General features: G+C 41.1%; 1 protein-coding gene across 2 annotated transcripts in view; it reads right to left on the bottom strand.

Moving 5' to 3' along the window:
- Positions 1–1,365: 1,365 nt before the first annotated feature.
- Positions 1,366–15,573, bottom strand: part of PTPRR (protein tyrosine phosphatase receptor type R) — a 101,594-nt gene continuing 87,386 nt past the window's right edge. For both annotated transcript variants that reach the window (XM_033162438.1, XM_033162439.1), the window contains exons 8-14: positions 14,948–15,032; positions 13,976–14,055; positions 13,022–13,159; positions 6,316–6,426; positions 6,035–6,192; positions 3,142–3,255; positions 1,366–1,608 (exon numbers count right to left, since the gene is read on the bottom strand). In XM_033162438.1, coding sequence (XP_033018329.1) covers positions 1,515–1,608; positions 3,142–3,255; positions 6,035–6,192; positions 6,316–6,426; positions 13,022–13,159; positions 13,976–14,055; positions 14,948–15,032 — 780 coding nt within the window. In that variant the 3' untranslated portion in view covers positions 1,366–1,514. The remainder of the gene's footprint in view (positions 1,609–3,141; positions 3,256–6,034; positions 6,193–6,315; positions 6,427–13,021; positions 13,160–13,975; positions 14,056–14,947; positions 15,033–15,573) is intronic.

Here is a 15,573-nt window from a genome sequence, read left to right as displayed (position 1 = left end):
TATTACAGGGTACGGTGGGAAGTAAAATGCCCAGGGCAGGGTATTCTGAGATGAGTATCACTTCAACATGAAGCTAAGAGACAGACCTGAGTTTCATGGGCTTGCTGAGGGAGCAAAGTAGGACAACTGGCTGGTAGTCAGTGAAATAACATGAGAAAAATATAGATATCTTTAAATATTTTGTATCAAGTTTATTGGTTGGATGAAGCAAAGGTAACATAACTGCTTTAGAAACTCATTATCAAATCCTATGCTGAGACTCCTCAGCTCTTGCAAAATGGGGGTTCCAGTGATACTTTTTTGTCTTTACAAACTGATCACTGCGAAGATAAAAAGAAGAAGAAACCACCAAGATCCTCATGGTCCATTCTAGTTTGTGTTCCCCTGAACACCCATCCATCTCATTACAATAAATGGAACTTCTTCTTCTTGTTGTTTTAAAAAAAGCTTTGGGTAAAAGACAGGCAAATATTTAAAATTCTTACCATTTAGTATATGTTACAAAGTTTCTCTTTTTTAAAATTAAAATGACTCACAAGATTTACAAATACACTGGATTCTGTCCTGGAGCAAAAAGCAGCTTCTAAGACAATCGACAGTATCAAATATATACATCAACATTGAAAAAAAGACACTAGGCTCAATCCACTTGAAATGTCACTTGTGCAAGCCCCAATGAAGCGAAAGAGAAGTCCACAAGGGTACAGTAACCTAGAATGAAACACAGGATTTCTTTTATAACTTTCATTTGTTTCAGTCAGGCTCGCACAGGAAACGGTCCCATTGTGTGGCCGCCATTGTGTTCCACAATGCTTTACAGAATTTACTATACACACTTAAATATCTAAGATTACTTGGGAGTTGTCGTATAAGACAACTTAGGAGCTGTCCTATAAAATACCTAACTGATTTTGAATAGTTTCAAAAACAATGGGCTTTTCTTCTGAAAGCTTTAAAAAAATATTATTTTCCATTTGAACCCAATAATTGACCACTTACAGCTTTCAGTGGCAAGGATCATAAAGGGCTCTGAATAAAGTTTACCACATAATAGGTAATAGCACTTAACAGGTACAGTAGAACACCTGACAGCCTATTCACAAGACAGACTTTTTGTTGTTGTTGCAAACGTTAAAGCATTTGTACACATTTCTTCAGTGGAATTTCCCAAGTCCATCTATCGTAGAACATACAAACATACGTTACATACATTCTGTGTGGCAGATCCCACTAATACAGAAACAAATCCTCCATAAGATATATATGTGAAATCCAAATGTAACACCAGTACATTAACCTTCATTTAAAAACTGGTTCAGGGAACTCACAATACATTCAAGACAAAGGTCCATCAATCTTGTATGCTTTTGTTTTTAATCATCCACATTCCTTTTACAAGTTGGCTGCAGCGCCACTCCTCTTCACAGCTGTAAACTCCTTGAAGAAGTTGCTGGTAGGTAACGAATCAAATTACCCCAAGAGAGATCAACATATTCGCTTCTTCCTTCTTGGTTTCACTGGACAGCTTCAGCACATGGCCTGCTTTCATACAGGTTCAGCGCATGATGCACAAATTCATACTGTTCACTGGTTTGGACCATTCCACCTCTGGAGGGGCGGGAAGGGGAGGTGGAAAGAGAGTGGCAAGTAACCTTTAGTAACAGAATAGTTCGAACTACCGCAGAGAGCTTAAAGGGATATCACTGCTAATGGCATGGCCAATCATATCATATTGAGCTCCACTTCCCATCAGGTCCAGTCAACATGGCCAATAGGGATGCTGGGAGCTGTAGTCCAACACATATTTGGAGGGTCAAAGGTTTCTCATCTCTGGCATGTGGTGTGTAGGCTCACATTACTTTTCATTTCTGTCTTAACGAGGTTTCACATGGGGTTCTGTATTGGCCCCAAATACGGTAACGAGCAGAAACTTAATGTTAGAGATTGGTGTTTGCAGAGAATCTGCTGCATTTTATATTTCATCCTATGAAAATCTAAAATTACACTGTCAGATTTTGCTTCCTCTCTTTGCAACGTGCAGTGCCTCAGCCACCGAACTATTTATTCCAAATTAATTTGGACGGAGCAACGTGCGTCTTAAAACGTAGCAGCAAATCAAAACCTGGCTCCCAGTGTCAATGCGTTTTCATTCTTACATTAAATATGTGACCTATTGTGACCGCAGGGGCACATGTACAAAGTGCAGGTTTTCCTGTCCTTTTTCTAACGCCTCCCAGACTTCCTGCCTTACCAGCTGACACAGAAGAAATTCTGCAGCAGTGACTCACTGACTGCAGCATTCGGCAGCGCAATTCTTATTTGGTTTTGACCATAAAAGTATAATGGGTGGATATCTATGACAAATGTGTTAAAAGTCACTGCAAAAGTACCCTGGAGTTTCTGCACCGTTATCAAATAAAGACCCATACTAAAAGGGAAGAATTAAGTACCAATTCTACCACCACCACCACTTGTGTGCTGAAAATTGCAGTCCAAGCTAGGTATGGGCGAATCTGTCATTTTCACTTTGTCTCCATTTCTACTTTTTCCTGCCCTAAGCTCTGTTTGCTGTAGTTATGCATTGGTTTGTGTTAAAAATCAACAACAGAAAAGACCTCACAAAAATTATTCAGCATTTTAGTGTGCATTTCTACTAATATACACATCTTCGCAGGCTGTTTTGACTAATAAACACATTTCTTCAAGCAAATTTCCTAATATAATGCATTTTTGTACTTTATATCCATCGGTGCATGCATTTTAAAGCATACCGTCCCCACAAATACCCATTTTTGGTACACGTATTTTGGTTCGGGAATTGCATCACAAAATTTCAGAGAGGTGCGAATTTGGAACGATATCCAAGTTTTGGCTCACATAATATATCCGAAAGTGTGAATTAGGTATTGCAAACCGAAACCAGATTTATCCCCATTCCTACTCCAAATGAATTTATTGAGTCTTCATTATACACAAAAGTGAGTTTGTTCCTAGAATGATTCCCTAAGGGCCAAACTAGATATTATGGTGGCAATGCATGAATGAATCTCCATCTCTTTGATGTTTTGGCATATAGTGTTGGGTGGGAGAAATGACCAGGACTGGGACTGCAGATGGATTTTGCATGTGGCGCCATCTTACCTGTCCAAACGAAGTTGGCAGACAATGCTTAATGCGTCAACAACTCCTTCTTCCTTCAGCTGATGACAACCAATTGCAGTAGCAATGAAACATCCAGTCCTTCCTATTCCAGCACTGAAAGTTTAAAAAAAAAGCCACACCAAAGATCAAAGGGACTAAAATGTCAGTCATTATCATCTTCCATCATCTGTCAAAGTTCTACCCATGGAGAAGAACGAATGGTGAGCCACAGGATAATCTTATTGGTTCATATTTCACCCACCACAACTAGCAGAAGATATTAACGCTTGGTGAATTAGTAGATAGGCATGTTCAGGTTTCTATTCTGTAACAACACATATCGCCCTGATTATGTTGATGCAGGGTTTTTCTTTAAAATGGTTCTTTCGTTGGTGTTAATACTGTATATTCTAGCGTGTAAGACTACTTTTTAATCCAGGAAAATCTTCTCAAAAGTCAGGGGTCGTCTTATACGCCGGGTGGAGAATCTGCGGTCAAGTATATCTCAAACTCTATATTTTAACTGGAAATGTTGGGGGTCGTCTTATACGCCCAGTCGTCTTATACACCGGAAAATACGGTATATCCTTATAAACTCAGTTTAAAATCATTCCCTCTCCCCAATATTATGAGGGATGATCAGGGCCGGATTTAGGTTTGCTAAGCTACTGAAGGTAATGGGGCCCTTTATATGTCCAGCTGTCCATTGTCAACAACAAATTATCACCGTTTTTTGTGTTGAATATATGCTATATGGTAATTTAGGGACCTAATAGGTATCTAAAGCCATTTGCACATGTTGCCATGCAACCACTCCATGCAGAATGTAGGCACCCTATATATAGAATTGAGCAAACCAGTGATATTTTAGGGAGCAGACTAGCAGGCGGGGCCCATTACTTACATCATAGGAGCCTACACAACACAAACACTGTTGCTGTAGGTAGGTTTTATTTTATTTGTTTTTTTTTTCAATCTTATATTTTGGAAATGTACCTCCAGGTTTTTTCCCCTTTAATTTTTTTGGGGGCCCCCAAGAGAGTGGGGCCCTAATCTATAGCTGCTTAGCTTATACGTAAATCAGGCACTGGGATGATCTTGCCTTCTATTCATACAAGACTATAATGTTTGAAACTATAAAAATAGAGGAAAACTGTTTTCCTAAAAGAGGAGCAGAATTTAGACACTGTTAACACTGACAAGAAGTGAAACATGTGCCATTTCCCCAAAGCATGAAAGATGTGCTTCAATCTGCCAATTCCCTCCTCCCCCCCCCCGCCCCAGTTTTCTAGGTTTGCTTATGTTTCAGTTTGCTCCTTTCATAACTGAGCAGCAATCCACAGCACAAAATTGTAATGCTTTCCTGCCCCAGCATGGTGGGAATGTGCAATTGCACATTTCTCTGCTTTATTAAAAATTAGCATATAGAGATATGCTGAGGGGAAAGTCGAGGCAATGCCTTGGCAGAATAGCAGCGGTGTAAAGGTAAACACATTTCTGCGACTGCAATTCTAATTCAGTAGAAATGTTGTTCGCCACATTGGGATGGGAATAACCAGTACAAAAAATCTAAGTTGGAAACAGAACTGTTGGACACAAACTTCAAAAACCTTTCCAGGATATATAATTTGTTGTTGGAGTGGCATACAAAAGATGAACTGGTAAAATCTGCAATGATTGATTGGGCAAAGGATGTAGGACATAATATTCAGTTTTCAGATTGGGAAAGATTGTGGAGGGAAGGTATAAGATTTACTGCTTGTAATTTGTTAAAAGAAAATGTGATGAAGATGATTTATAGATGGTATTTAACACCAGTTAAATTAGCTAAGATGTATCATGGATTGAGTGATCAATGTTGGAAATGTAAGAAAGTAGAAGGTACCTTCTATCACATGTGGTGGACGTGCCCAAAGGTTAAGGACTTCTGGGAGAAGATATATAACGAGTTGAAAAGAGTGTTTAAATACACATTTTCCAAGAAACCAGAGGCCTTCCTATTGGGTATCTCCAACCATGAGATACATGGAAAGGATAAAGTGTTTTTTATGTATGCCACAACGGCTGCAAGAATTTTGATTGCCAAATACTGGAAGGATGAAGAGTTACCGACTGTAGAGGAATGGCAAATGAAGATAATAGACTTTATGGAACTCGCAGAGCTGACCGGGAAACTTCGTGACCAGAGGGAGGAGGCGGTGCAAGAAGATTGGAAGAAATTTAAGGACTATTTGAAATATCGTGAAAGATTGGACGTTTGAGTGAAATCAGCGGAAATATAGGCATTAGCTATATAATGTTAGATAATAGGACATAAGAAGGAAAGAGTGTGTAAGTATAGAAGATAATATAATATAATTAAATAAGATGTTGTTATTGATGTGTTAAAAATGAGAATTAGAGATAAAGATAAGAAAGGTTTCAATTAATAAGAATTACTATGACTGTGTATTAGACTGGTTAAGAAACTGCTAAAATAGATTTATCAAGTACGCAGATAAGGGAACGGGGGAAGTCCGATAATAAGATTACAAATAAGATTATAAAAATTAGATAAAATTTTCTTTTTTTGTATCGTATTGTTTTTACAATGTTTTAGTTTTTCTTTTGTGTGTTTTTTCTTTTGTAGTGTAGTTTTGTTGTTGTTTATTCTTGTTTTTCCATTGTGTGTTTTGAAAAATTTAATAAACTTTATTAAAAAAAAAAGGGAATAACCAGTACAAGCGTTCTATGTTCCTATCAAGTGGTATCAGGAAAATGAGAAGATGGCAGCAAACGGTGTCTTTATATAGTGATTTGGTTTCTGAATCCATCCCTCAGCACCCCATAGAAATTCTGCTTCATTGAATTTGCAAGAGAAACAACTTTTTTTTTTTTTTTAAAAGCAAATTACCTGCAATGCACAATTACAGGCCCTCTACCAACGGATGCCACCCTGTCCTCTTCGACATCCAGCATGAGCTGTAGAAGGGGCAGAGCACTATCTGGAGTTTTGTGGTCTGGCCAGGATGTGTACCAGTAATGTTTGACATGTCTTGAAAGGCTTCCTTGCTGAAAATAAACGTGTACACTGGTGACGAACCACGAATAGTGCTTTCTTAATTGTATTAATCGTTAAAAGAAGACACAAGCAGATAATGGTAGGAGGCGAGAAATGACCAGAACTTGTATTACCTTTAATGTAAGGTTGCGGACAGTGTAATTCTCACATTCTTGCACACTGTTAACAAGAACTTCCACTTTTCCATATATCCCTCTCTTCTCCGGCCAATAGAGCACACATTTCTGGAAAAGAGAAATTTTAAAATGCTTGATTAAAAACAAACAAACCCTGTTTTGCTTGATAGTGGTGATGGAATAACTCCTTTGTTAGAACTGCTAATATTTCAATATAATTTTTAATATAAATGCTAGTATTTCCAATACTGTCCCTATTTTCCATTTTCTGGAACCTGACCCTGTTTTGTCCCCTCTTTGCCTTTTGGGGAGAAGTTGCAGGTGACCTTTTAAAAATGTCATTTGCGTTCAATGGTATTTACCCTAAGGGGTGTGTGTGTGTGTGTGTGTGTGTGTGTGTGTCTTGTCTCCAGCCCACACCTACATAAATGCATATGCAGACACACTACAGTACATGCTAGCATTTCACACCTTAGTGAGACTCACTTTGAATTTTTGGAAACAGATTTTATGACGATTCATGTTCTCCACCCTCTACACATCTTTACCTGAGGCTTTCTCATCCTTTGGTCTCCAGATGTTGTTGACCTACAACTCCCATCATGGCCTGTGCTGAGAGGTGATGGGGTCCAACAACATCTGGAGGGCAATCCAGTGGTCCAAGCCAATGGTTTATGATGCCAGAAAAAATAAGTCAATCATGGCCTTTCCCTGTGAACTTTAGATGCAAACCTTGAATTCAAATGCATGTGCATATATTCACAACACATTTTAATTACTTTGCAAATTTATTACAGTTGCCTTTACACGCATTGTTTTGTGAATAGATAACAGAAGGTGTGTGTGGGGGGGGGGACCAACATACAATTTGTGAAAAAGAAATGTTACAGATCAGAAATAGGAGCTCTGCATGTTCAAAATTCATTTAACTAATACCCAGAATATTGCCTGACTTCTTTTTCACACCCTACGCCAATCCCGACCTCTCTCATCACCAAAGAAACACAAGCGAACAGAGAACCTACACAATCAATGCTGACACCAAACCCTACATATATTAAGGAAAATAGAAACATCGTCACCCCACCTCACCCACCCCCCATCAAACCCACCTCCTTTCCCCCTTCTCTCCCTAATGTCTCATCAACCAAATATGATTTGTAAAAATGTTACATGGAAAAAATACGAGAGAGACTTTGCACACACTTTTGTAAATCAAGAAAATCTTTAATAATAATAATAATAATAATAATAATAATAATAATAATAATAATAAGTCCACTTCTCCCACTGTTAGCAGCTTCTCTTTTTTAACTGCCTACACGTTTTTTAAAAGCCCCATTATTATACCAGCGCCTATGAAATTATTTTATTTAAATCTCATGCTGCACATAAATGTCTTGATTAAAAACCAATTGCTATATTAAGGCTCCAATCCTCTCCACATGGAACTGGAAGTAAGTCCTATTATAAAAGAGAGACTAAGCATGACTCTTTCTGAAAATTAAATTCTGTACATTAGCATACATTTACAGTGCAATTCTATACTTCACAATTTAGAAATAAGTCCTACTGAGTTCAGTTGAAGTTACTCTTAGGTAAATGTGTATAGGATTGCAGCCTAAAAGACTAATTATTATTTTTTACCTTGTATTCTTATGTGCATGAAAAGACTTTTTACCCACCGTTGCTGTATGCACCTCTTTTTAAAAACAAACACACACTTAAGTTTTTGGAAAAGCTGAGAAACTTCTCGCTCATTTTGTGCCTCTTGAGTGTCCCCTGAAAAGATTGTCCTAGGGAACCCCAGTTACCAGTTACCACTTTTTTATTTCTGGAACAGCTTAACAACAAGGAAAAGCAACAGCAACGAAGCCAACCAACAGACCAAAACAACAGGAGAAACTTTTCTTGCCCCTATGTCTCTGAACCAGGAAACCCTCATACAGCTGTTGAAGGTGTAAAAGCCACACCAGAGAGGGGGAAATTTGCAACATTCCTGTTGTTTTGCAAGTTATTTTGGATTGTAATTGCAGATCATTTCTCCATGACCCCTGCAGGTTTGAGAACTGGACTCTTAGCTAGTTTCATTTCATGGCAATGATTCTGCATTGTTGCACAACTGCAATAAAAAATGGTTAAATTCTTGAACATGTCACTGCTGCCTTTTTCTTTGTCCCCCTCCCCCCAACAGCTCCATGATAAATTTCCTCATAAGACAGGTACTTTATTCATGGCACTTATCTGTAACTGCAAACATGCATTCCCCCCCCCCCCTTTGGGGAAATGAAAACCACAGATATCTGTACATCCCTATGTAATACTTGGCTTGCTATTGAAAACCAAGGCTGGTCCTTTTTATTGGTTTTTCCACTTGTTTCCCTTTCAACCTCATTTTGTATGGCAGCTAGTGTTTAAGGATTATTATTATTATTGTTACAGCAATACTGGTGCACCTGCTAGTGAATAGATTAATCACCAGTGAAAAGCAGGTCTAAGCCCATTAGTAAAAGGTAAGAGTGAAACTGAATATATATGCCAAGGAAATTGTCTCAGTGATAGGATCAGCATTTCTCCCCATAAAGGGCAATGGAGTGATTTACAAGTTCAAGAAATACATAGAAAGCAGACAAATGCATTATTAGATCAAAATTGGCTTGAAAAAAACTGAGACCCAGAGGCGTAGGAAGGTCAGGTGGTACCCGGTGTGGAAAATTTCTTGTCCCCCCCCATTGATTCCCCCCCCCGCAAAAATGGTTTTACGTTACTTCATATTTTCTTACAAAGGAATAATAACAAGTAATAATAATAATAAACCTTTATTTATATCCTGCCCTCCCAGGCCAAAGTCGGGCTCAGGGTGGCTAACATCAGATACATAACATTGGTATAAAATCAAACAATAATTAAACTACCTCCTAAAAACATCTCAAAATCAAATTAAAGTCTAATTAGATGGCTTTCCACAGGGTTAGGGTTGGGAACAGTAAGTGCTCCAATGAACTGAAATTTCAGCCTTCACAACATAGGAAAACAGCCAAGTAAACAGCTATTTTGGTGGAGGAGGGTCAAGATATTAAACAATCTGCATGAAATTTCATATATAGCTATATAATCCCTAGTAGAGTAAGATAAGACATTTGGAGCAGGCATTTTTAAAAAAGTTTTTTATGAACCGCCCTAATAGGGCAGTAATTGTTCCTTGATAATTTGTCACCCCCTCCATTATGGAACATGGGGCGGTCCGCCCCCTATGCCCCCCTTGCCATGCCCCTGCTGAGACCGGACTAGAAACAAAAGGCTAAGGGAGGAGTCTTATCTTCAGTCCACAGTAACAAATGTAACCCATCAGGTTCTGGAACTCCAAGATTTGAAGAAGCATGGGGAAACATTCAGGGAAGCCACCCAAGAAGAAGAAGAGAAGAGTTTGGATTTGATATCCCGCTTTTCACTACCCGAAGGAGTCTCAAAGCGGCTAACATTCTCCTTTCCCTTCCTCCCCCACAACAAACACTCTGTGAGGTGAGTGGGGCTGAGAGACTTCAAAGAAGTGTGACTAGCCCAAGGTCACCCAGCAGCTTCATGTGGAGGAGCGGAGACGCGAACCCGGTTCACCAGATTACGAGTCTACCGCTCATAACCACAACACCACACTGGCTCTCACACACCCAAGGAGTGGAAAACCTCCGTAAAACAACACAACGAGGAATGAGCATGCTCAATAGGCATGGGATGCTGACTAATGGACAAGGGGAGATTGAAAATGCGGGGCTGGGTGTGAAATGGAGTGGCTGCCAACTTGAATAGGAGAATTTCACACTGATGGTGATGCTCTTAGGCCTGTTTTGGGTCCATTGCAATTACAGCTCTTACGTTAAAAACTGCTACTGATAACAACATAATGTTGCTGCTGTTTTGTCTCCCCCAATGTTTCTACTCTCTTTCATATGGATATTGTATGCTTTTCAATTCTGTTGTGTTGCCTGCCCTGAGTTCTTTGAATGAGAGGCAGACTAAATTAATAAAGAATGCTCCAATCAGATGCCGTAAAGTCTCACTGAAAGCAACCAGAGTTGTGGATGGGGTGCCTGCACTCTCTCCTCTGGCGAATATGGATTTAGCAGTAAGCCACTCAAAATGCTTGCGTTTTGGTTTTTTGTGGGGAGCGTTGGGGTTTCCACATTTTCATCCAGGCCAGTCCTTTTCAAATAAAAACAAATCCCTGCTATTCTTTGATACCCTCAAGGAAGAGTAATCTGAAACGCTTTAGGCCAGGGGTCAGCAAACGTTTTCAGTAGGGGGCTGGTCCACTGTCCCTCAGACTTTGTGGGGGGTTGGCCTATATTTTGAAAAAATAAAATAAAAAATGAACGGCTGAGGTGAAGGAGGCATAGCGGCTCCGGAGAAGCAGCACGGGGGGAGGGGGCAACTGGACTTGGGCACTGAGTAAGCCCTGTGCCACCACCAGCACAGGTGCCTTCTTGCAAAAAGGGAGGCAGACTCCCAAGTCCCCCAGAGACCCCTTTGACCATATCCATCTCTGACCTTTGCACACTCAGAAAAGGGAAGGAAAAAATTAGGGCCGTGGGAGGGGAAAGCAGTGCATGTGGCATCTCACAGACAAGGACTTCTTTAAAGCTGCTGCAACACGGGACTGTACAGCTCCTTCTGCAAAAAGTAGATGAGGGTGAGAGAGTGGGCAGGTGAAGCTTGAGGGACACGTGGGAAGGTGCTTTTTAAAAAGCCCCAGGAAAGAGATCCCCGCCCCCTCCTGTTTGCATGCAAGTAGGAGTTGGGATCGGGGCTGCTCTGATAGGCAGCGCGAAGCCTCCCTTCCCAGCTGAGGGCTCCCAACCCAAGAAGCCACACGTGCCTCCCCGCCTCCGTCCTGCTCCTTCTCCTTTCGGAGGAGAAATAGAGATGGCAACGGCTAGAGCAGCACTAGGGAGGTGCCGCCTGCAATGTTTCCTGCGAAGGAAAGGGACTTGGGCTCCTCCGGCGCCTGCCTGTGTGCAGCCCCTCACGGGAAAGGCCCTCCCTGACCCAAGTAATTCCAACTCCGCAGCAAGGCTGCATCGTCACGTGTAGCTGCCCAAGCCAACCCCTGCCTTAGGCGTTATATATTTCTTATTAAAGCTTTTACATAGCTCAGCACCATTTTGATACTTGGTCTCTTCTCTTTTTTATTCATCAGTCCTTTTCCAGCTGCTCCCTCCCCCCCCCCATTCTCTGAATATTTGATATCAAAACGACTGTACCCAAACCTCTGTGCTTCCAGTAGCAAATAAGGTGGCAGAATCATTCATCTACCATTGCAACCATCCTTAATACTCTTGCCAGGGTTTCTCAGCGGAATGTCAGAAGCTCATGTAAACACAGACTTTCTCCGTATAGCCTGGGAACTACTTAAGACGTCTCCCCTTCTTTTATTAGGAGGAAATTGCCACTGTCAGTCCATGACAATGTAGATAAACAATATTGTAAGGAGCCTCGGCAATTCAGGTAAACACAGGGCTTCCTGATATGTTGGAAACCACTGGGTGTTCCTTTCAAGTCATTCTTTTCAAGCAGTGTTAGATGTAAGTGTTTAAAAATCTGGCATTTCCTTTGGGAAAATATTTCTACTTTAGGTCATATTATAGGTTTAAGAACATAAGAAGACCCTGTTGGATCAGGCCAACAGCCCATCTAGTTCAGCATCCTGTTCTCACAGTGGACAGCCAGATGCTGTAGGAAACCTACAAGCAGTACCCAGCACAAGAGTGCTCTACTCTCCTGTGGCTTCCAGCACCTGGTATCTAGAAACATTAGGCAGAACAGAGCCACCATAGCTAGTATCCATTGATAGCCTTATCCTCCATTAATCTGTCCAATCCTTTTTTAAAATCCATCCAAGTTGGTGGCCATCGCAGGTTTCTATAAGCATTCTGATCAGGTCGGACAAGGATCTGTTTAATTCACGATATCTCACGTGCCCTTAAAATACAATATTTTAGATGTTATGTAAGTATATTTTGGATAGGGTAATAATTAAATAGATAGGTCCTCAATCAATTGCCTAGACCAGGGTTTCCCAAACTTGGGTCTCCTGCTGTTTTTGGACTACAACTACCACCATCCCTAGCTAGCGGGACCAGTAGTCAGGGATGATGGGAGTTGTAGTCCAAAAACAGCTGGAGAAACAAGTTTGGGAAACCCTGACATAGACTCTCTTCCTGATCACAGTATGCACTCCACCCACCCTGGATGCTTCAATACAACTATACTGTCAAGGTAGGACTTGAAGGCAGAAGCCCAGACACAGGGTATGCAGAATGAGCCATGTGTATCTGGGCAGTGTGTATGGAGGTCCTGGGCTGCCCAGATGACAAAACAAAACAAAAAACAAAACACCTCTTGGCCTCGCTGATGTGGTCCAAAGGAAAGCAGAGCAATACATTTGGCACCAGCTTGGCTGCAGGAATTGCTAGAAGGAGGCATAAAAGACACCATCCAACCATCTTAGGGCCTCCACTCTAGATTTGTGTAGGGTTTACTCCTTAGATTTTCCTTCTCCCAAATATGTCCCGCATGGCAATGGTTTCTGATTGTATATAGCATTCATCATGATGATATTTGGGTCTTGATGATTTGATCCCAGCACTGGCTGGTTTCCACATTCGGAAGGGTTGTTTTCACAAGTGGCTAACCTGAGAAATCATACCTCATTTTTCTCCTTCAGCTTTGTGATCATAACAATGACAGGGCTGTCCTCTTGCCACACCATCAGCCAGAAATCATTCACTGTATTAATCATCGGGCCCTGGGTTGCGATGAAAGCCTTCTCCTGGCCACCATAACCCTGGTTGAGAAACAAGATACATTACATTTGAACGATTAACAGTTAAAGATCTTCATTTGTATAAAAGAATCAGACACCTAAAAAATGAAGAGAGCTAACACTGGAAACTCATACAGCCCTTTAGCTTAAAACATCAATAATCTAAATGCTCCACCAGACAATCTGTTGTTGTGCTTTCATTGTGATTTGCTTGCACAAAGCTCACACAAAGGATAGATGCTATCTGGTCTTTCCTGGGCATTTGCTCTGATTTATTTGTGGGGAGGCTATCTTGGACAGTGTTCTCGAAGCGACTGGCATGAGTTTGGCAAAACTGCGGGAGGCAGTGGAGGATAGGGGTGCCTGGCGTGCTCTGGTCCATGGGGTCACGAAGAGTTGGACACGACTGAACAACTGAACAACAACAAATCTAACAATGAGCATTCTTCCTGATTTTATCATCATTTGCTTGTACGATGGCTATATGCTTGCTGATTAATCAGTTATTTATCCCATATTTTTTTTACTGCATTTCCCCATCCAATCAGGTCCTACTCATAGTAGACCCATTGAAATTAATGGGCCTAAGTCAGTTATGCCTGTTCATTTCAATGGGCCTACTTAGAGCAGGACTAGCATTGAATGCAACCCATGGGTTCCTGGGGTAGACAGAGAGCATAAGTAAAGAGAAACATGGTGGTCTTTAATTCAGCAAAGCTAGGGAACTAATGTTGGATAGTCTCCTAGGTAAACAAGAATCAAGTATTCCTAAATTGAAGGCATGAAAATGAACTGTAAGAAAGTAAATCCTCACACAATTCACATCGATTTACTTACCCGAATGTAGTTAGCATTTATGTAGGTGCTCAAAGCATTGCTTGGGTTCTTTGGTTTCAAACAGACTCTGCTTACAGGATCTGGGAGGGGGAAAAACAAACTTGGAAATCAAAATGAAAATCCATTTACCTTTAAGAGCTACAGAAGCATAGGAAAAGGAATAGGTGGTGAGGTGGCCAATGCTCAAGAATGATGGGGATAGCAGTCTCCCCTCTTGTGATTCGCAGCATACAGTCCATCAACCTCTGGAAGACCACAGGTTTGCCACCCCTGATCCATGAATTTGAGTTTGGCTGCTTTCTAAAGTGGGCTGAAAATCTACAGCATCGGTTTCAATACAATTGAAGCCAGACATTCAAAAGACATAGTGCTAACTGATTGAATAATAACCTGTGTGTGGAGGGATTATTGTTTTCACTTGTTACTATGGCATGCAGTTTTGTGTTTTTATATTGTCAACCTTGGTTGAAGGGTGGTGTAGAAATTCAATGAATAATAAGAAGAAACCTCAATGAATTTTTGAAGAAAATAATGTTGCAATAAGCTATAAATACCAGGGGGGAAATGAAGGGTCCACAAATCAAAAGAACATGTGGTCCTTCCCCCCGAAAAAGGTGGTGGAAAAATAAATAAATTTTGTCATTGTAAAATTAAGAACCATGCCACATTACAGTTAGGTAACTGACCAGCCCAGGAAAGAAAGATAATAATTCAGAAGTACGGAAAACTCTTAACACAAGTCACTGGCGAACTTCACAGCAATGCACAGGGTGGGGTTGTCAGCCTACAGCCCTTTTCAAAGAAAAGCCATCGTTTCACACATCACTTGTCAGGTGCCCTAGTTCAAAAGGCACACCCAGTGTTGGGAATGGAAAGGCTGACATCAGCAGTGGACTGATGATAGGAAAAGGGAGGACTGCACCACTGGATTAAATAGCAGGCAGATGAAAACATCAGTTTAAATGGACTTACTTGGAAGAATGGTCTTATAGCGGTTTTTAGTTCCGTGACTAGGGATGTCAATTTCTTTAGGATCCACAAAATTCATGGGGATTTCCTAGAGAGGAAGGAAACACACACACCCATAATCAAGTCACATTAGCCTTTATAAAGTGCCACTTACCACTTGCATGAAAGAAACCACAAAGCAGCTTGAAAGACTATAATTTTGAGTAGAGCAGCAATGGGAGGGAGTCAGGGTGCTTAGCCTTTTTCCTGCTGGCCATCTCTCCGGCTCAAAATGGCCTCTCCAAGGCTGATGGATGTTCACGGTGGATGGCACAGTGGAGCTGTGCCAGTGACCTGTCCTCCCTCTGGCTAAGTAGATGCTGCAGAAGGGGATGGAAAGTTGCTGGGGCGGTTGGCATGGTGCAAACATGCTGGCAGAGCTAATCTGGTGTTCCTGCTGGTGCATTTCCACCACACCAACCTTGCTGCCGCCTTACTTCTTCCCGTCTCCTTCCCAGTAGGCAGCACTTTGGCCAGAAGGAGGTCGGGTAAACAGCACAGCCCCAGTGCGCTGCCCACTACTGGGTGGCAGGTGTGGAAATGTTACTGAATTCAATTTCCCTTGGGATGACTTAGCTCATCAGGACCAG

Source organism: Lacerta agilis, chromosome 10 (genome assembly GCF_009819535.1).
Source record: "Lacerta agilis isolate rLacAgi1 chromosome 10, rLacAgi1.pri, whole genome shotgun sequence".
NCBI classification, from domain to species: Eukaryota; Metazoa; Chordata; class Lepidosauria; order Squamata; family Lacertidae; genus Lacerta; species Lacerta agilis.
Note: the sequence above shows the minus strand (reverse complement) of the source record. Positions and strands in the feature narration are given on the sequence as shown.